This window comes from Lepisosteus oculatus, chromosome 3 (genome assembly GCF_040954835.1).
Source record: "Lepisosteus oculatus isolate fLepOcu1 chromosome 3, fLepOcu1.hap2, whole genome shotgun sequence".
Lineage (NCBI taxonomy): Eukaryota > Metazoa > Chordata > Actinopteri > Semionotiformes > Lepisosteidae > Lepisosteus > Lepisosteus oculatus.
This window is the reverse complement of record NC_090698.1, coordinates 54,169,807-54,190,812: the sequence shown is the minus strand read 5'-3', so window position 1 is coordinate 54,190,812 and position 21,006 is coordinate 54,169,807. Positions and strand designations below refer to the sequence as shown.

Genomic DNA, 21,006 nt, shown 5'->3' with positions numbered 1-21,006 from the left:
ATTCACAGACTTTCAGGAATATTCTTGAAGAAAACAGAGCACAGACAAACTCCAAATATTCCTCTAATTGAACTGAACTTTTGTACACAGAATTTCAAATCTTAAGGAAAAATAACACTTAGACTTAACATCCCATGTGAAAGTAAAAGTAAAAGATGTAAAGCATGCACAATTAAGAAGTGTGTGAACTTGGAGGACGTGAAACTATTTGCAGCATAATCCTTTGTGAATGGACATTATTCTGTGGAACTGGACACACCCTAAACATGACACAGCAAAAGGCAAACAATGACTGGAACACTATAATACTGAGTCGGGGGCTGAGAGTCTCGAAAACATCATGTCATGCTCATATGATATTTAGCACGAGTTGTACTACATGTAATTTTTAAAGATAACATTGTTCCATTACAGAAACACAGCTAAACTAAGAAACAAAATGCGCAATACCCTTCTTACCTATGCAACTTTACATATGTGCCTATAACCTCAATTTTTCTATATATTGAGTGAAGAACCAGTTTTAAAATAGACAATAGTGCCCAGAAAGCAAGTGCAACACTGTTTTATTGTGAACATTTTGCCTGTTTAAGACATTAGCTGGGCTTGTATGCCATAAGAAATCTTACATGCCACCAAAATAAAGTGCAAAATTACAGTCATCACCTGATGTAACTAATTTTGTTTCTGAAGTGAAACTTGTTTCTAGAAATCTGAAAAGCCCTTTTTGCCACGAGAGTAAAGCCAATGAGCAAAAAATAAGGAAAAAAAAAGCCTGTAAAGAGTACAGGACAGCTTTGACATTCTTAAATCTGTACAGATGCATGTGAAAAAAACATAGGAAGAAATGAAAACATTTTGCCCAGCTTAAAAGATTTTACAGAAATAGGTTTTGTAAGGATAGCAAGGACTTTTTCTTTAAACAACAAAAAGTCAAATCTATCCTTAAGATGATGAATGGAAGTTTACAAGTTTCTTCTAATGCAAGAATACTGTAGTGTTTAATGTCTTTTTGAATACAATTTAAAATTGAGTTTCTGCTTCCAATTTCAGGCTTCACATCAGCACCAACAAGTCCACAGAAGATGAAAACGCAGTTGTGGATACAAACACTCAGGACACAACCTTGTTCTCTTAAACCGAATAAAAGCAATTATGCTGTCCGTCCTAAAAATGAACAGGCTCTCTTTTTAAGATCAAAATCAAATTCGGAGGAAATACCAACAAACGCAAAACCAGGTTGTTTTCGCACTGATCTACACTGTCCCGTTATGAAATGTCAAAGAACATATGGAAGGTTCTGGGCAAACATCCAATCCAAAGAAAACGGGGCATTAGAAGAAAAACTCTTGCTGCTGCATAGACAAGTGCAAACACAGAACAGTCACATATTGAAGCCAGTGCATAGGAAAGATAAAGCACTTATGGTATTTGCAAACATTAACTACTAAATAAAGCTCTGTGATCTGGAGGGAGGGGAAAAGTCCAGTTGATATAAACCATGAATCAGAATTAAAAATGCAACAAGAAAAATAACAGCACAAAGCTTAAAACAGATGCACATTTACAGAATATCCATACACAAGCAATATAATTAAAAAATAACCTACAGTCCCAAATATCCTACTATCTTTGCATAGAAACAGAGGAGCATAAAGCAGATGGGACTTTGGCAGATGTGTTCCGAGAACCGTCAGAAACCGCATGAATTAAGAAAGTATTTTCAGTTCAAGCAAAACAAACATTTTTGTACAAAATACTGTATGTCTAATCATTACACATCATCGTCATGCTTTCCGTATGCAATCTGCACGTTGGATGTGAGGAAACGTGGGGTCAGGAGCTTTTCAATTAAAGCACGTTGTCATTCAGAGTCTGTAAAATACAAATCGTAGAACTTTGAAAAGGGGGATAAAACCAGGGTCAGGACTCCTCACACCCCAATAATTATGGCAGCCGGATGAACCCTGGGTTTTCGTTATTATCTATGAAGCAGCACAAAGGCCTCCAGTTTCTGAGGGATGTTACCCCTGTACACAAGGCTGTGTTTAACTATAACACGCGCTGCCAGACACTGCAGTGTAGTGTGGTTAATGGGCTGGATCAGATTTTTCGCCATTTCTTTCTCATCCAGCAGGTCGCAAGCGGTCTGCTTGAAGGAGTTTGTACTGTCAAAGTGGGAGCCGCAGGCGATCAGCAAGTTCATGATGTCCGGGTTGTTGTTAAAGGCTGCCACGTGCAAAGGGCTGTTATTGTCCTCGTCCCTGCAGTTCACGTCCGCCCCACATTCCACAAGAATCGAGGCCACCTGGTAGGAGGGAAACTTGCAGACGGGGTAGCGCCCCACGCAGGTAGTGTTCCTGTCGACCGCCAGATGGAGCGGGGTGAAGCCGTTCTTCCCGCTCGGCCGCAGCTTGAGAAACCTGTAGATCGTCTCCTTCTTGAAGTGGTCTTGCTCCACACTGCACGGGACCTTCTCCAGCAGACAGATCAAGTGCAGAATGATGGAAAGAGCCTTGCTAAGCTGAGCAGGATCGGGCGGGGGCTGCGTCTGCTTGACGGCTCTCTCAATCTCCAGCACGCTTTTGCTGAGGATACCCATGAGGTCATCAAAGGACACGGACGTGCCCAGCAATCCCTTGGCCCGGTCCTGCAACATGAAGGAGAAGAGCTCAGCAAAGGAGAGCAGGCTGCTGGCTGTCATGGGGCTCAGGGGATCCAGGTTGCTCTGTTGCATGTCTAGGGCATACTTCCAAAGGTTAATACACCTCTCAAAGTTGCCAGAGTCTGCATAGACTGCACCCCTGTAGCGGATGTAATAAGAAGTATCGGGGTGCGAAGGGCCCAGAATCCTCTCTCTGATAAGCAGGGCCTGCATTCTCATCTCATCAGGGTCAGCAATCAGGTTATCGAGCTCATCGGCACAGTTTACTTCCTTGGCATAATCGTAAGCCATAATCAAGTGTTTCGGCTCGGCCTTGTACAGAATATTGCCGCTTTCGCTATATCGCATGTCCATAGCCTTCTTCCAGTATTTCAGCGCGCCCAGGAGGTCCCTCTTTTTGTCCACAAAGGTTGCGCCCAGCAGCTCCAGGGCATTGATCCTCTCCATTTTGCTTGTCTGCTGGTGCTGAGTTAGAAAGTCGACAATGTTCGTGTGCCCTGTCACGCTGGCTGACAGCAAGGGTGTCATTCCATAGCCATCCTTCTCCATTTTAGCGCCATACTTCAGCAGCATTTTCATGATTTCCAGGCTGCCCGATTCAGCGCAGTCATGCAGAGCAGTGTTACCTGGAGGGGATATAAGATCGCATGTTAAGAGAGCTGTGTCTTCAAGGAAAGACTATCACATCCCCACACCAACACCTAAACCTTAGCCATAGAAACCACGAAGCCTGCAATCGGCAACACTGCAAGAGCTGGGAGACTCAGTATTCTAAAAAAACATGAAAGTTCAAGCACATAAAAATAATGTTCTATAAAATTAAAAAAACTGTATTAAATCATGTTGATAAAATCAGATTGTGGGAGTATGGAACAAGGTTCTCTCGGATTGAAATCTTCAAATTAATTAGCTGCTCACAGTTAAGGAGGCTAGACTGGCCAAATATCCTCATCCCATCTTATAACCTCTCTATGTTCTGATATTTAGAAAAATAAATCACTAATTCTGGTTCAGCAAGTTTAACAGAGAGTTGATAAAATTTTCAGCTAATGAAAATTTTAGTCGATGCAAAGGTCTTCTAAACTGTACTTGTGTAAATCATCTTACTGCAAAGAAAGTAAAAAAATATTGCTAAAGCCAGAAATAAGATAAGGCATCAAAATATACACTCTGTGGAAACAATTCATGAAGTACATGGCTATAATTAGTAACCACAATTTTATGAATTAGCTAAGTGCAAAATATCACTAATATCCCTGACATTTTTACAAATTATTTTTGCACCAATTCATTGGAAGTAAGAAATGAAAGCTCTTTTATTAAGCCTTACAAAAGGTTTTGCGATATTTCTTCCAGAAAACACGAACATTACCAATGTTAAACATTAACAAGGCAACCTTTTCGCATGGTAGTATTTTGACGTACAAAACAAAAGGTACAGTTCATTCCTTGCTGAAAAGTGAAATTTTGCCTGTGGAGTGGAAATGTGTATTTCCTTTGTTTTCACTTTCTGCATAGAATTCATCTCCATATGTTCACCGTTGCCTGCGCACCAAGCCTGCTCCTTGCTAACAAGCATGCATGGGTTTCACAGAATGACTAGCGTAGAAAACCTTTAATTAGTTTCTTACTAAATGAGGTTTACGCAAAAGTAGTTTGTTTAAGCGATAAAAAGATGCATGTTAAAAGAACTAATGTAGTATTTAATATGCAAGTGTAGCATTACAGAAGGATACATAAGATGCCTCATTATAAATCTTCAAAACATGTTGTATTTATGAGGAAAGTAAAAATTACAAAATGTCAAATATTTATCTGCGGATGAATATAATTCATAACTGTCTAAACAAAAGGTATGCTTGAGAAGACGATTATTCCTACAGCTCATTTAGCCTGCATTGTAACTGCCATACCCTCCTCTGTTCTAAAGAGCAATAAATGTCAATCAAAACTGTTGGGTGAACAAAAATCCTTCAACTAAAATGAGGGGTTGGAGGAGCCTAATGGATGCATCTGCTTTCAAAGTTACAGTGGAATTACTACTTGATTAATAGAGGCCTTTACAACACCGTGCTCTAGGTAATGTCTATATATGAAAGCACAGTTATAAATATCCTGAAAAAAAGCGGCTTAAAGGCCAACTTTGTGGACATTTTTACAAACTGAAGTTGCCATTTCTAAAATTAAAACACAACTAACTTTGCTGTCATGTAAACGTGTGGCAAGGGAACGTCTTCGGAAGCATAAGAATTAGAGAATTGATGTGGGGGGGGGGGGGGGGGGGAGAAATTTGAAGATAAACCACAACACTAATGCATTTTTGCTCTCTCACCATATACTTCCCTCAAACAGGGAAATAAGTGAATGCAGCAAATATTGATACAGGAGGAAAGCCTACCTACCACAGCCTCTCTGTTACTATGGCAACGCGGAACTGAATGGCAAGGCGCAGGCAGCTTCTAGTACTGTGAGGGCTGCCGCAGAGCCCACTGAACACTGGGTGTGAGGGAGTGGGTGGGTGTTTGGGAGAAAAAAAAGGTGGAAAGCAGTAAAATTAACTCTGTGCAGCCCGGATGTCAGGAGCCTGAGCCGTCTCACTAGCTGAGCGTGAAAAAGACTCCAGGCCAAGCTACGCACAACTGGCCCGAGCGCTAACAAAGTGGGTTTGAGCTTGGGTGCGTGGGGTCGGCCTTGTGGCTAGCTGCCAAAGGGAGGTTGTGTTGCGATACACCGGGTCCCAGCGGGCTTGTGATGAGCCCATCTTAAGAAATGCTGCTCTTCCAGGCGGTGTCAGCTCCCCTGTTGAGCACTGTGGAGCATGCAGGGCGTCAACCGCAAAACGCCCCCTGCAGGTGCGCGCATCAGGGAAGCAGAATTTTACTGTCACCTGCTGCTGGTCAAGCCATTACTAGGGGTCTTTAACTAACTGCCAATTCCAAAGCAGGCGTGTGGATAATTCAGAAACAAAAACTCCAGCTTTAAATATTGTAACTTTAAGCCTAACAAATGGTCTTCTGGTAAATTCTAAAAAAAAAGTGGTACAACTGCAGTACTATTGGTAAAATATATGGCCTGGTAAAAGGGAAAGAACACTAACATTGTGCGGTCAGAAAACAGTAGACAGTTTACGAAAGTAATAAACTAGTTGGGAAATGTTAGGAATTTTTAGAAGTATCAGTTTAACCTTTAAAAATGGGCTCGGTAATTTAGGTAATTTAGGTTTGATCATGTCCCCTCCCTTGTCCTGTGTACATCTCCTGAGATCTGAGAATGGATTGTTTTTAATGTATAAACCAAGAAAACATTAATATTTTTAATCAGCAATACTTCTGCAACGTGAATGGGCTGTGAAACCAGTGAAGAGTCTCCTCTAATAAATATTTTTTTAAAAAGCCCGTTTTCACTAGAAGAAATAAAGATCAATACAGCAGAACAGCCTTTAAAGGTCTTCCAGGAAAAAAAAAATTGTGATATCTGTAGTGAAAAATTAAGTTAAAAAAGCCAATTCATTCTAAGTAAGATGGTTATCATGTCCTGAATAATGAGTGCTTCATGAGTCAATTAAAAAAAAAACAGCGTAGAATTCTGAATACAGCAGATACGGATTCAATCAAAATAAGAAAAACACTGAAAATGTAGGATAAGAAATAGTCAAACATCCTGTGCTCCTTAACAGAATTCCCACTTCACACTAGCAAAATTAGCAAAGTTTCAATTGTGCATGAGACGTAAAATCTTAATATTTTAAAGTTCGAAGAAATTTAAATGAAGTATATAAAAGACTGCTTTTACACAGCTAAAGGAGAACTGTCAAATCTATATATAGCCCAATTTAAAATTGCTTTAAGCTAAAATAAATATCCCATGTTAACGGTTCTTCTTCACAGAAGAAATGTCTATACATGAAAGAACTTGCAAGCCCGATTGTTACCGTGAGAAAGCAAGACGGACTCAATTATCTGGTGGAAAAATACTCAACTGCATAACCAGGCCTACCAGCGTTAATCCTCTTCTGCTGCAGACCAGCAACCCCTCATCTTGTTCAATTTCTCTTGGTTGACAAACCTCTTACCTCTTATTTTCGCCTCACTTAAACCTAAAGGTCGATGCAACCCAACCTAATTTCTTACAGGTCTTACATCATAAATGACAGTGGAAATGAAAGAAAAAGTAATGGTAGTTTTAAGTTAACTCACAGAGACATTTATTTTAACACTGGATATTCTGGATAACATTGGTGTTCCCAGTATTTTTTTAACAATTATTTTACACTTAACTGCAGCAACTTGGAGGGGAAAGAGAAACTTACAAGGTTTAGTTATATGAACTTAAAATGCACAGTGGCTTTAAAAGGTAATCACTCACCCCCCAGTCACATTTTATGGTGTTGCAGAAGAATATGGAATATGTTTTTTTTCCCCCACTGACAACACACTAAAAGGTCAAATTTATTTATTTTTTTAAAAACCCATCAAATGTCAACTAAAGTATGTCAGAAGGCATGTAGGAGATAATGAGACAATCTGTAAGAAGATGCTATGGTCTAATGAGATCAGAATTTCAAAAAATTGACCTGAACTGGCCTCAAAGTTAAGCACTAAATTTGGCGCAAGTCTTCTGTCGATTAGTGGGAAAAATATTCAATCTGAATACATTATAATTCCATACTGTAGGAAATTGTGAAAAAAGAAAAACACTTCATTTTTTCTTCACCTGACATGGAATACATCAGTGACAAGTCCTTGCAAAGAAATACATTCAAATGAAGTGACATCTGATATTCTATCAAACAAGCAGACTGTCATGAAACATACTTAAGTTAGGGAACAAGTAATTGGTTTATTCCATGTTGAAAGGAGAAGAAAGAAAACTGGGGAGCCCTAAGTTGTGATGACATAAAACATCACTGGGAATCTCTTAATTCAAGAGAAAAGTCAAACAAATGGGAAACCACATTTATGTCCTTACAGTACTCTCCTGTTGTGTGACATTTTAACATGTAACACTTAATTCACTAATTAAATGGGGCAAACAGACTTAATATGGATAACATACTACACTAATAAACTGCCCTCTAAATGTAATTACCTGCTTTAACATAAATCTATTTCCTAGCGCAGGTTTATTAAGCCATGAGCAAAGGATTGTAGCACTTCCTCTCAAATGCAAGTTCTGGAACAAAAGGACTTCCTCAATATGCTATTGTAAGTGATGCAGAATGTGTTCCAAAACATCATTTTTTGCTGTAAAAAGCTGAAGTTGCATTCTGAACAGAGTCTAGAGGATACATGCCACTTTTCTGGTGCATATGCTACCTAACACCTGGTATTGGAATATTTCCAGCAGTCACTATGCAATCAGATGTCATTTCAGCACTGAAGGAACAAGTTGTAACTTGGGCTCTTATATTTTATACATATTTTAGTTGTGAAAGAAGCACACAATCACATAACCAATACTTATCCTAAACTCAAACACCACCAGGATTTCCTGTAACTATTCTTTACAAAGGTATTTACTATTCTTTATAAAGGTGAACGTTTTAAAACATTCAAACCAATTCAAATAAGCTACTTAAAATCATCAGGATTCAGTATTTAAATGTATACAGTGAACCTCATAATACAATACAGAATTATAATACTGTACTGATGTCTTTTAGAGTAGACTGCACTGACAATATCTGATAATTTTAAAATTCCTTTCAATGGCAAAAACAATCCTCTTAAGAGAACTTAAGTGACTGCATTTGCTATTGGTAATTATGTATATTTTGCTTAAGAGAACTTTTTTCTAGTTTCCATATTTTAAAGTGCCACAGATTATAGAACTGTTATTATACAATACTGATTATAGTGTTGTTTTGGAACAGTTCCCATTTTCAAATGTGTTAGTACCCTCAAACTAGATGACAATTTAGTCCCAGAAATTTCTCTTGATCACCAAAAATAGGTTTACTACAGGTTATATTGACCTTCTCCACAAGTAACATTTTATGGTATGTAATGGACTGATAATGTAACTGATGATAAATTACACTCCAGAACCCTTCAACTAGCAACCACTCCATATTTAAAACTTTAAAAGGAAATCCCTTTTTACACTTTCAAAAGGAGATCAATGCTGTACACAAAGCAGACCGCTCAAACATACTTCATTCTCGGAGATACAAGTCCCTGCCTTCGATAGCATTTTAGAACGCAGCAGGGAGAACTCTTGATCATAGTGTAAATGTGCACTCTGTTCCAGCTGGTCCTAAACTAGCTAAGTGATTTTCAGTACCTAGAGAAAGGAATTAATATACTTAAAAGAACAAAGTCCTTTAGCAACATGGCTGGGAAAAGCCTGGGTTAACTAGCTGGTCCATAGCATTGATTCCACCATACTCTGTACATCCATTTCAGACATGGATTGCCAGGTGAGAAAATGGGACATTTCCCAAAATGTGTCGATTCCGGTTTTAATGACAGCAAATCAACTGTTTCATGAGTGAGCAGTAAAGAATTTAACGTTTAAGTGGAGGAGAAACCAACCCTATCTAAATTTGTTTCTAGGATACAAAAGTATACGTTTCACATGTGTGCAGAAGTGTCTAAATGGACTCGGATAATACAGAAAAGAATTATATTTCTCAAAGCGAAGAATGCTTCCCAAAATGTCCTTTCATTAAAACATTAAACAGTCCATGGATGATCCAGTGATGACTGACAACTGTCAAATGTCCTCCATACCACAAGTAGTGTTCGGTCAGGCAAGAAGAGACCTGAACATTATGACAGAAAATCCAGCAAATTAAAAAAAACTTATTCTGCACATCACCTCAACACTACCTTATTTAAATCACTGTAACCAACAAACAGGAAACTGAAACCAGGGCAATTCACCAGATTTTGCCAGAAATGTTAGTCCTACTTAATGGCTAAAAGAAACACTGTGTAGCATCCAGTTTGTTACCCATGACAACAAAAAAGTTAAACACGGGCATAAGAAAACAAAAAAGTCTAGAATTCAATAAACTCTGATTTTTACAGTGGTAACTAACTAGGACGAATTGATCTAGACGAAATCTATACACGCCAAAGCCATACTTGTTCCAAAGACAATAGCAAAACCAGAGAGAGATGAATGCTTCTGCAAATTGGCACTGCACAGCCTTGTAAAACAGTTCATTGAAGCAGTACAGGATTTCAGTTGTTACAGGGTTTGTATTTCATTGTTTAAGCCTGCGAAATCCCAAAAAGCACTGTTGTACCGAACAGGTGCATAGCAGAATTTGCATTAAAAAGTGCCATAAAGTTCTCAGAATGTACTTTGGTACAAAGCCCTGTTAGTGAATTATTCTGCACGAACTTCTAAAGGCTTTAAGCTAGGATCAGTGAACCACCTTTGTGATGAATACAATGAAACTTAACTGAGTAAAAGCTCTGTTAAATATTGTATATTTCTGTTCATCTCATAGGTCTACCCAAAGAGGCTCATATAGCATTTATTATACACTAAATTCTTAAAGTAATTAAATCTAAAACTTGTTCTAGAAATGATGTATTGATGGTGATAAGGATTGAATTAACAATTAACTGTCCACAGTAACAGCAGGAATCTTCCCACAACAAACTAATATAGAAACAGTTTACTTTCTCTCAAATGTGATTCAAGCTCTGCATGCATCGCGATCATTTTATTTTGGAATGTCAGTAGCAAACCAAAACACTGCTAATCTGCAGTTTAAGTAAATTATTTTATTTGCCCCCATCTGATTTTGCTTTGAACATAGTAGTAGAATAAAATAAACACTTTAGGACCTTAACAATATAATCAAAAGAGGAATCTTGATACCAGTAAGATCTTTCATTGTAGATAAGGACTGTGTACAAAAAAACAGCATGCATTAAATAAAATAAACAATAATTCGACACATGAAGCTTCCTACAGTTTGGACCCAAAGCACAATAATTCACGAACACTGTATTAACTAGACCTATTTGTAATTTGGGGGCTCTAACACAGCTATTAAAATTTTTAAAAGCACCTGCAATTTTGGTTTACATGGCCTTAAAGCTTTACTTAAAATGATATGGTCAAACAGTTTAATTAATGAATTAGCCTGTCCTTTTACAAACCCTTTTAGTTATCGTTCCATCACGGTTTTATGCTTAATACGATTGACAGTACACTAAAATCTAGCTTCAAATGATGGTTGTAAAAGTAAAAGTCCACAATGAGACAACTTTAAACTGAAATCACACACCAATACTGAAACGCTATGCAGAATGTTTACGGTGAGTAATCTGCCCGATGCACATTTCATTGAAACAGACAGGATGAAGCCACATAGCAGGGCTCTTTGCGGTTCTGCCGGCCACGGATCTCCAAGGTAAACATGCAAATTTAGGTCGCTGATGTCAACTGTGGTGTTGGGGGTGGTTTTAAAAATGCACCTGCAAATCTTTTTTGGGATTTAAATTAACGGGTTAAACCGTAAACCTACTTGTTTGCGACTGTTACACCGCTACGAAACAGTGCGAGAGGATACAATTAATGAGTCACGGAACGGACTGCTCAGGATACAGCAAGTCAAAGAAGTTGTTCCTCCCCCCCTTCTTCGCTCTAGTTGTTAAGGGCTTCTCATTCAGCCCCTGGGCAAACTGGCAGCCCGTGTGCAGTTCGACTCTTCACCTACCTTTCACGCTTTTCCTGTTGACATCAGCACCTTTCTCCAAGAGGTACTGAGCGATTTCCTTGTGCCCCTTGTAACAGGAAATCATGAGGCAGGTGTGCCCGTGGCGATTGGCCACTTCGAGATCGGCCTTGTGCTCCACCAGGTACTTCACAATGTCGAGGTGCCCGTCGAAGCAGGCGGCCCTCAGGGGGGTCGAGTTGGTCAGCGTCGTGTTGTTGACGGAGGCTCCGTGGCCCAGCAGGGACTGCACCACCTTCAGGTGCCCGGCCGCAGAGGCTGCCCACAACGGGGGGGCCCCCTCGATGGTTTCGCCGTCAAAGTTTACAGATCCCCCGACTTCGACTGGGGCCAAGCAACACTCCAGGAGATACTCCACCAAATCCAGGTGCCCGTAGCGCGCTGCCATCAGCAGCGGTGTCGCGCCGTTGGTCTTTTCCGCCATCAACTTGGAAACTTCATCCCCAGCTTTGTTCTCCAACAGCTTCTGGAGCAGCCGGAGCTTTCCGTCCCGGGCTGCGTTAAACACCGCCGTCTTCAGATCCATTTCATTCCGCAGAGGTAGAACAAATATAGAAACGCGTGATACCGACAAATCAATGCACAGCACCTAGTTTGTTCAGATGGAAACTGGAAAAAAAAAAGTCCCGTTGTTTCGTAACCTGTCTACTTTGCGTTCGAGAGCCACGTAATCAGTTTAAGGTAAACCCACACCGTTTCTCATTAAAATCTTGCTTTGTTAACTCCATGACCGCAGCTCCAAACCTTAAAAATTCAAAATCAGGGCTCATTGGGGGGGTTTTGAGGATACCGCTGCGGCGTTCCCGAGCTCTTCGGAGGTGAAGTTGTCGCCCTTTCCTTTGTGTGTGTCTAGGGCTCGGCTGCGGGTCACTCCGGCAGCTCTCCGGCGTCGACTTTCCCTCCGGCAACACTCAGCTCCGCTTCACTGGGCTCGGGATCTGCACCCCACATCTTCCCGCAGTGCCATCGGCGATCATTCCCTTCTCACGGAGAAGTTCGTGTCAGAAGAAAATAAAACCAATGAGGACATGTCTTCCCCCTTTTTTCCCCCCACTCGGATGCAGCGTGGGCCAGACGGGAACTCACAGGGTAGCTGCAACCGCCTCCGCCTGGGTTTCCTGTGTGTTTCCAGCGAGACAAATGACGTCTGAATGAATGGCTTCTCTCTCTCTCTCTCCTGTTCCGCAAACCCTTCCTTTCCGTTTTGCTGCCCGGCCGCGTCCTTCCTCCCCGCGAGTGCCCGCAATCCCCGTCTTCCCAAGGCTAAGACGGCACAACAAAACACTGGCGAGTGTTATCTTTTTACATTTGTAACACGGAAGGTGTTTCAGCCAACACGCCCCACCTCCCGGCAGCAGCACCCCGTATGACGACTGAGCACACAAGCCGCGGAGTGCAGTTAAATAGGAAGCGCAGCAGCTCTCGGCCCCCTCCCAACAGGGGGCCCTACTGGCAGCGAGAGGAGCCAATCAGAGGTTGCCGTGGTTTGCACGATTCGTCAGCTACATAACAGTAGGGTGTGAAATCACTGCGTTTGTGAAAAGACTTAGGGAATTACTTTTTAATGTTGAGTAAACTGAACACTTTTCATGTGGTTTGTTTTGCTATCCCCGGTACAGGGAGGATAACTTTTTTTTTTCTAGCTAGGTAACCGCATTATGGCAATTATGTTTCTTGGATGTAATTACATATTACACATGAATTTACAAGGCGATTGTTTTTGTATATCAACACGGTCTTTACCTGATGTATTTTAAAAAGCCTTCTATTAAAACTGTTTTGTTTTGTCATAAAAGTATTATTTAAAAAATAAATAAAAGAGGCATTGTGCCGTACCTCGTGGTATTTAAAGTACTGTACATGGTTCCTATAATTTAATTTTTGATGCACTGTTCAGATTATCATACATTTGACCCAAAATGACATTTAAAACCGAAGGTATTTGAAGGGGCTACTGCAAATATATTGCAACATATAGTGTACATCGTGCGTGTATTGTTCCATTCTGCTCTTGAACTCTGAGGGGATTTTGCAGATTATTGTAGCTCGGATAAATTCTTCTCGTTTTTCAAAGCCGTTTGCAGCTACTGTAGCAACCCACGCTTTCTTTTGAGAGCACGACTCAATTATTATATAGGCAATTCCACCTGAGTAAGATATAAAAATGTGCCTGTGTCGTGAGCTGCTGGCACAAGAGAAATAATGATTATGTTGCTTAGTCACTCCTAAATACAAATGAACTGTTTCTAGTTTTCCTTAGAATCGCAGATCTGTAAAACTGCCATCCTGTGTCCAGGCACTTACCCTAAACAAAAATAGCACGCAAGAAATGAGATGAGGAATAAAAACATAACAGGATAGTTTTAACTATGGGTTAAAGATAAAGGAAAATGGGACTGCGGAGCTACGTAATATTCACTTGGACAGTTCCAACTCACATGAGTTTCCTTTGAAGAAATGTTTTTCGCACTTGGCAACTTCGAAAAGGATTTTCCGCTCTCCGACTGAAAAACCTTGAGGTCTGTTTCTATCTGCACATAGCTTGATAAATTATTGTTCTGTAAAAGCTCAGATATAACCCTTTCAGAAATATAAATATGTTTTTTGTCCACACAATGACCTAGCTTAATGGGGGGGAGTCACCCAGCCCTGCTAAACGTCATAGGTGAACCGGACCAGTCTCATTCGTTAGCTGGCGATCGGGATGGGGACGTGGCTTTCGAGCGTCTTCCTTCAAAAGCTGAGCCTAGAATGGTGGGAGAGTCTGGGTTTTAAAGGAAAGCCTGGTTCATTATCAGTGCAAATCAATACAAACAAGAAAGGGCTGGAGCGCCCTTAAGAGGAGGGGCATACGATCGTGACAGTAATTTTATACTCAACTCTTTACTTATTTTTTTCTTCTTTTACTCTGTTTTGGGACGATATAATGTAATCATTGTAAGAAAACGTTCTGCTTTGGATTTTATAGAAATACGCACAGTTTACTGGATATGTTGTAAAATGTCGTTCTCTAGTTAAGGTGATCTTTACAACTCATTCAGCAAATGGACAGTACCCTTAACATTTTAAAGACAATATCCATAAACATATTAGCCTCCTTAGATGTGAATAAAACTTAAGACATGATGCATGCCAACAAGTTAACTATCTGTGACATAACTGTGGTTGAAATGTATGTAAAATCATCGTGATCTCTGTTTTCCTTTCCTTTCCCTACATATGGGATATACATCGCGGCAGTGACTATCAGGACTGGCGCCTTGCTTCTATGGCACCCTGGCCCCGCTGTCGCGACAAAGGTGTCATATCATGACATGAAATACCCAGATAGGATATATGGACTTTGTGTCGCGACGGGGACGGGGCATCTTGTTGGGGTATGTCATGTCGCGATATATGACCTTCATGTCGCGACATGGGGCGGGGCATCTTGTCGGGGTATGTCATGTCGCGATATATGGACGTCATGTCGCGACAGTGGCGCGCCAGTCACGATAGGTATTGTGAAAGTAACACGGCGGGTATCGCGATGTGATCTTGATGCGAGCACCCCTATCGTGAAAAGCTGAGTTGTGAACGCTGTGTGGATGCCATGACATTCTTTGTCTGCTATTCAATCTTGAGCTCAGTGCGACTTCGCTTAGATTGATCAGTTATTGGAAACCAATCGATGTGTTACTGTATATCAAACGTGCTCATACAGCAAACATACACACAAGCAATACATTTTCGAGAATATTGTTAAAAACTAAAAGAGAAAACACCCAATGAACTAACATAGTAACTCCTCCCTAAATGTAAGACGGTTTATTGGTGTAAAGGTTGCAAAGGCTGGGGTCAACTGATCAAAAGATCACAATTGAAAGATCTGGTGGTCGTGACCTTGCTGTTTTTGTACAGTATGTCACAGAGTGACATCACAGCCTGAAAAAGAAGGCGCTATGTTGAAATATATTGAAACATCCACCCCACCCGACCAGACTGTAGGAGGGCCAACTTCACGGAGGTATATTAATGAACTCTGATGAGATTCAGGATTGACTGCATGAAAAAAAACTGTTCCCATGGTAACTGATTCCTGACAAAAATGTGTTTGACACTTAAAAAAAAAGATAAGTACGACTCCTGACCTGTCGCTTTTAAAGGTCAGGAGTTGTAAATATACAACATGTTTACAACATGGTGGTTTCATGTGATGAATTTTTACAAATATAATATCTTTGCATTCATTGAAATTTGTCTGAGATAAACTTGATTATATTTTTAAACTTAGTCAATTACAGCTATCTGACAAAATGTATAATTATCTTCTCTATCCTTACATTTCCTCATAATTATGTCTCCATATAAACACTGTTGTGAAACATTTCAGTTGTCAAAAAATGTTTACTTTTTGTGTAGTAACAGTAAGCAATAGTTTGTGGTCATGTTTACAAGTAAAAATGACACTTCTTCAGAAAATGTAATATAGTAATTCTCTGAGGTTAATTATACAGTAAATTAAATATGGTAAGTATAAGAAGTAAATTATGGTCATTTTGGGGAATTTTGTGTTTCATTTTGTGACACAAAACTGTAACTGTATAACACAGACGGTTATACCATTTCCTAAAGTGGTACACCAGAATTCAGAAGTACAATATCACATAAAATGAACACGATTAACAACAGAACTAAAACCTTAACTAATGTAAAAAAACAAACTTGACCTACAGTATCTTCCACTTGCAAATTACAAGTCTGGTACTTTAGGTGAGACTTCTTCTTTGCAAGATGTTTTTTTGTTCAAACATTGTGATTTGTGAGTGGTAAATAGAAGTTCTAATTAAATTTAAGGCTAGGTTTTAGACAGAAAAAATATATATTTACAATAAGCAGCAACGACAGTGAAACAATGGGTGGAGCTGAAACTATTGGTAGATTCTTATCAAGACACACCTTCTTTTTCAACTAAACCTACAAGCCTATTGTCACATTCCAAATCTGTGGTGCTGACAATGACTAAATGTATAAATGCATTTTAATGTAACACATGACCTGGCTGCAAAAAAAATCTGAATATGTGCTCAGACATTTTTTATTTTCATGCAGTACATAAGCATATATTTTTATCTTTATGCAATAAGTATTGTATATACATACTGTATCGCACACCAGTAGAGTTAGCTCTACTTAGAATGGAACCTTAATGCCAGTCCTTTAGACTGAAGATCATCCCGTTACAAAAATCAAGAATAATCCTTTAGTTCATTTATCAGATTATGAAGGGTTTTGGCAAGAACTTAATGTTTCTAATGGTGCAGCTGTAGCAGCCAGTGCTGTATCTTAAAAAAATATGTCGAAGTCACAGCTAAGATGTCATTAAAGCATGATCAGATCATAGCATGGCGAGCTGGCATAGCCAACAGCTTGATGACAGGTTGGACACAGTGTTAGATTCCTTAGTTGTAAGGTCAATGTGTGCTTAGGGTGCTAAGAGGGAAACCAGCTTTGAGGCCAGGTTTCATTCTGAAAAGAAAAAATAATATTCTTAGCAGATTGAGCATGGCTATGAAAGGGAGACAAATGCACTAAAACATTTGCTGCTTATGTTTTTTTTTCTAACTTGATTTTTGCATGCCAGAAATAATTTGTTTCTGGGAAAGTATTATTTAAATAGGTTATATCCTATCTTTTAATTGGAGTTTTTAAATTTCTGGAATGGTTACTCACACAAAGCCAGAGAGATAAATTGTAAATTGAAACAATTTATATTTTTGATAGACTTTATTGAGAAATGTAGTCTTTGGTCTGCAACCCACAGATGGATCTGCAGTTCAAAGCCCCAGCTGTAATAATTATGGAAAATTGTATTTCTTGTGATGAGTCATCCTTAAATGCCTTTTCAATTCAGTAAAAACTGTCAATTACAATCTGATCCAGTGTTGACAAAAAAAATCCAAAATAATTTTGGTAACTTCTGGTGCTTTTTGATTAACAGGGTAGGATTATTCAACTGCAAGCACAAATACATTTTTTAACATGTTACTGTATGATAATACTTGATAATCTTTTATTATGGAGTACTCTGAAATTATATTTTTATGCCTGAAATTTCAACAATGCAGACTGTTCCAGTGGCCCATGTTTTTAGGTGGCAAACACAGACACACACTCACACCAGGGCCAATTTACCCAGAAGTCAGCTAACCACCAGTATGTCTTTGGATTGTGGGAAGAAACTGGAGCAAAAAATATGATTGCTTATAAATCTATTGTAAGCATTTTGTTGATATGCCCCCTGTGCAATTATCTCTCCAGATCCATCTCCAGGTTTGTGTTCAAAGTATCCATGTGACCTTTCTACCTCCCAGTATTACAAATGTGTTTGCAAATAATATTGTCACAGCCACATCATTTACAAATAATAAGTATACATACAAACACAGGAGATGTAGATATATTCTATCTGTAGTAATGCAATAACAATACACATAGTTAACATATTGTGGTGGGTTTGTAGTTAAGACGAGGTGATGCAGAGACGTAGGCTAGTCAGAATGTTAAATTGGACTACATGGGGGAGAACTGAGGTCAGAGAAGATTTCAAAATAAGTGCCTTCACCTTTATGAAGAAACATAGAGCAAGCAGAAACTGAGGTAAACAAGCAATGTATATAAACATCAGAACACTTGGATTCTATTCCTATTGTGCTAAAGTAGCTCCAAATAGGTTTGGAGGCAGTTTGCCGAGTCTTAGTCACTCCACGTGAAACTTAGGGGCATGGGTGGGGTTAAAAACCAGTTCAGCAGCTTCTACAACATCTGCAGTAAATACAGGTTTAGGGTTTTCCATATTCCATTGTCCTGAGAGTTATTTTTACCACAATAATATTGGACAAACCTCATGAGCATATACAGATAGATTCCAGTAGGTGCAATAAATTTATTCATTAATTCATGCGCCGAACAGGCGTATTCATCTAGTTAATTTTCCAGTTTTTATCTAAAATATATATTTTGAATTTTATAGCAGCACACTGCCATAGAGGGTAAAAATCAACATAAAACTGCACAATTAAAAGAGTGATATTTGGACCTTTGGTATATGCTTTGTGGCACGGAAAAGAATGTTTTTATAGTTTTAAAACCATGGGAACTGTCCATCTTAGTGCAGTGATACAGACAGTTTTGAACAGGAAAGTGTGTCAGATCTAACAGGGCCTGTGCCATTTCTAATGGTTCTCTTGTCAAATGCCTCTCAAAATGATATATTCGGTGTGTTTCCCTAACCAAGTAGTGTGCATCAGCTTTTGGTAATTTAAATATGTAGGCAGCAGTGTGGAGTAGTGGTTAGGACTGCAGAGTCATCACTGGAAGGTTGAGGTTTAAATACTGGGTCAAACATTGCTGTGTTATTGAGCAAGGCACATCACTCCAATTGCTTCTGTGAATTGCCTCGCAAATGGATAAAAGTATCTGCCAAACTAAGTCATAAACGTAGAATAAGGAAAATTCTTCCTATATACTGTGTAAGTCTTGTGTCATGTGGCATTGGTCCTATGGAGTACTATAGAATCCTGAAATTTCTTAAATAATTCATTACTATTAATGGATAAGTGAGTAAAATATCTGCCCATCTATGTGAAACATCCTGGTTCAAATGCATGCAGTATTTAATACCTCCTTAGTACCAAAGTGATGAGAGGGGTCGCATTAATAATAAGGTCTTAACCAGTTTGTCTTTCAGGATGAGTCATTATGTCACATGGCATATACAGTGCCTTGCGAAAGTATTCGGCCCCCTTGAACTTTTCAACCTTTTGCCACATTTCAGGCTTCAAACATAAAGATATAAATTTTTTATTTTATGTGAAGAATCACCAACAAGTGGGACACAATTGTGAAGTGGAACGAAATCTATTGGATTTTTGAAACTTTTTTAACTAATAAAAAAATGAAAAGTGGGGCGTGCAAAATTATTCGGCCCCTTTACTTTCAGTGCAGCAAACTCACTCCAGAAGTTCAGCGAGGATCTCTGAATGATCCAATGTTGTCCTAAATGACTGATGGTGATAAATAGAATCCACCTGTGTGTAATCAAGTCTCTGTATAAATGCACCTGCTCTGTGATAGTCTCAAGGTTCTGTTGAAAGCGCAGAGAGCATCATGAAGACCAAGGAACACACCAGGCAGGTCCGTAATACTGTTGTGGAGAAGTTTAAAGCTGGATTTGGATACAAAAAGATTTCCCAAGCTTCAAACATCCCAAGGAGCACTGTGCAAGCGATCATCTTGAAATGGAAGGAGTATCAGACCACTGCAAATCTACCAAGACCTGGCCGTCCCTCTAAACTTTCAGCTCAGACAAGGAGAAGACTGATCAGAGATGCAGCCAAGAGGCCCATGATCACTCTGGATGAACTGCAGAGAACTACAGCTGAGGTGGGAGAGTCTGTCCATAGGACAACAATCAGTCTTACACTGCACAAATCTGTCCTTTATGGAAGAGTGGCAAGAAGAAAGCCATTTCTCAAAGATATCCATAAAAAGTCTCGTTCCACTTGTTCCACTGTACAAGCCACCTGGGAGACACCCCAAACATGTGGAAGAAGGTGCTCTGGTCAGATGAAACCAAAATCGAACTTTTTGGCCACAATGCAAAACGATATGTTTGGCGTAAAAGCAACACAACTCATCACCCTCAACACACCATCCCCACTGTCAAACATGGTGGTGGCAGCATCATGGTTTGGGCCTGCTTTTCTTCAGCAGGGACAGGGAAGATGGTTAAAATTGAGGGGAAGATGGATGCAGCCAAATACAGGACCATTCTGGATGAAAACCTGTTGGAGTCTGCAAAAGACCTGAAACTGGGACGGAGATTTATCTTCCAACAAGACAATGATCCCAAACATACAGCAAAATCTACAAAGGAATGGTTCACAAATAAACGTATCCAGGTGTTTGAATGGCCAAGTCAAAGTCCAGACCTGAATCCAATCGAGAATCTGTGGAAAGAGCTGAAAACTGCTGTTCACAAACGCTCTCCATCCAACCTCACTGAGCTCGAGCTGTTTTGCAAGGAAGAATGGGCAAGAATTTCAGTCTCTCGATGTGCAAAACTGATAGAGACATACCCCAAGCGACTTGCAGCTGTAATCGCAGCAAAAGGTGGCTCTACAAAGTATTAACGCAAGGGGGCCGAATAATTTTGCACGCCCCACTTTTCATTTTTTTATTAGTTAAAAAAGTTTCAAAAATCCAATAGATTTCGTTCCACTTCACAATTGTGTCCCACTTGTTGGTGATTCTTCACATAAAATAAAAAATTTATATCTTTATGTTTGAAGCCTGAAATGTGGCAAAAGGTTGAAAAGTTCAAGGGGGCCGAATACTTTCGCAAGGCACTGTATGAGGTTTAAGGATCAAGAAAAAAAGGATATTTTCACAGGTCTGGTAAGTTTTGTTTGGAGGAAACCTATAAAATTATTAAATTCAAAATGTAACAAAAAGCCAGTATATTACACTATACATCATCGAAGATAAACTTAATAATCATAATAAACTTTATTTTATATAGTGCCTTTAAAGGTGGCTTCTCAAAGCGCTTTACAGGATGACAATAACAATAAATAAGAAGACTACTACAATAAATAAGAAG

General features: G+C 39.4%; 1 protein-coding gene across 2 annotated transcripts; it reads right to left on the bottom strand.

The window, feature by feature from the left end:
- Positions 1-549: 549 nt before the first annotated feature.
- Positions 550-12,820, bottom strand: fem1c (fem-1 homolog c). 2 transcript variants are annotated; one of them, XM_015368509.2, is made up of 3 exons: positions 12,450-12,820; positions 11,346-12,343; positions 550-3,291 (listed from the first exon to the last, which is right to left on the bottom strand). In XM_015368509.2, the coding sequence occupies exons 2-3, from the start codon at positions 11,887-11,889 to the stop codon at positions 1,982-1,984; spliced, it is 1,854 nt and encodes a 617-aa protein (XP_015223995.1). In that variant the 5' UTR covers positions 11,890-12,343; positions 12,450-12,820; the 3' UTR covers positions 550-1,981. The 2 variants fall into 2 exon arrangements, with proteins under 2 accessions (XP_015223995.1, XP_006626921.1); XM_006626858.3 differs by having other exon boundaries at positions 11,346-12,820.
- Between the last annotated feature and the right edge of the window lie 8,186 nt (positions 12,821-21,006).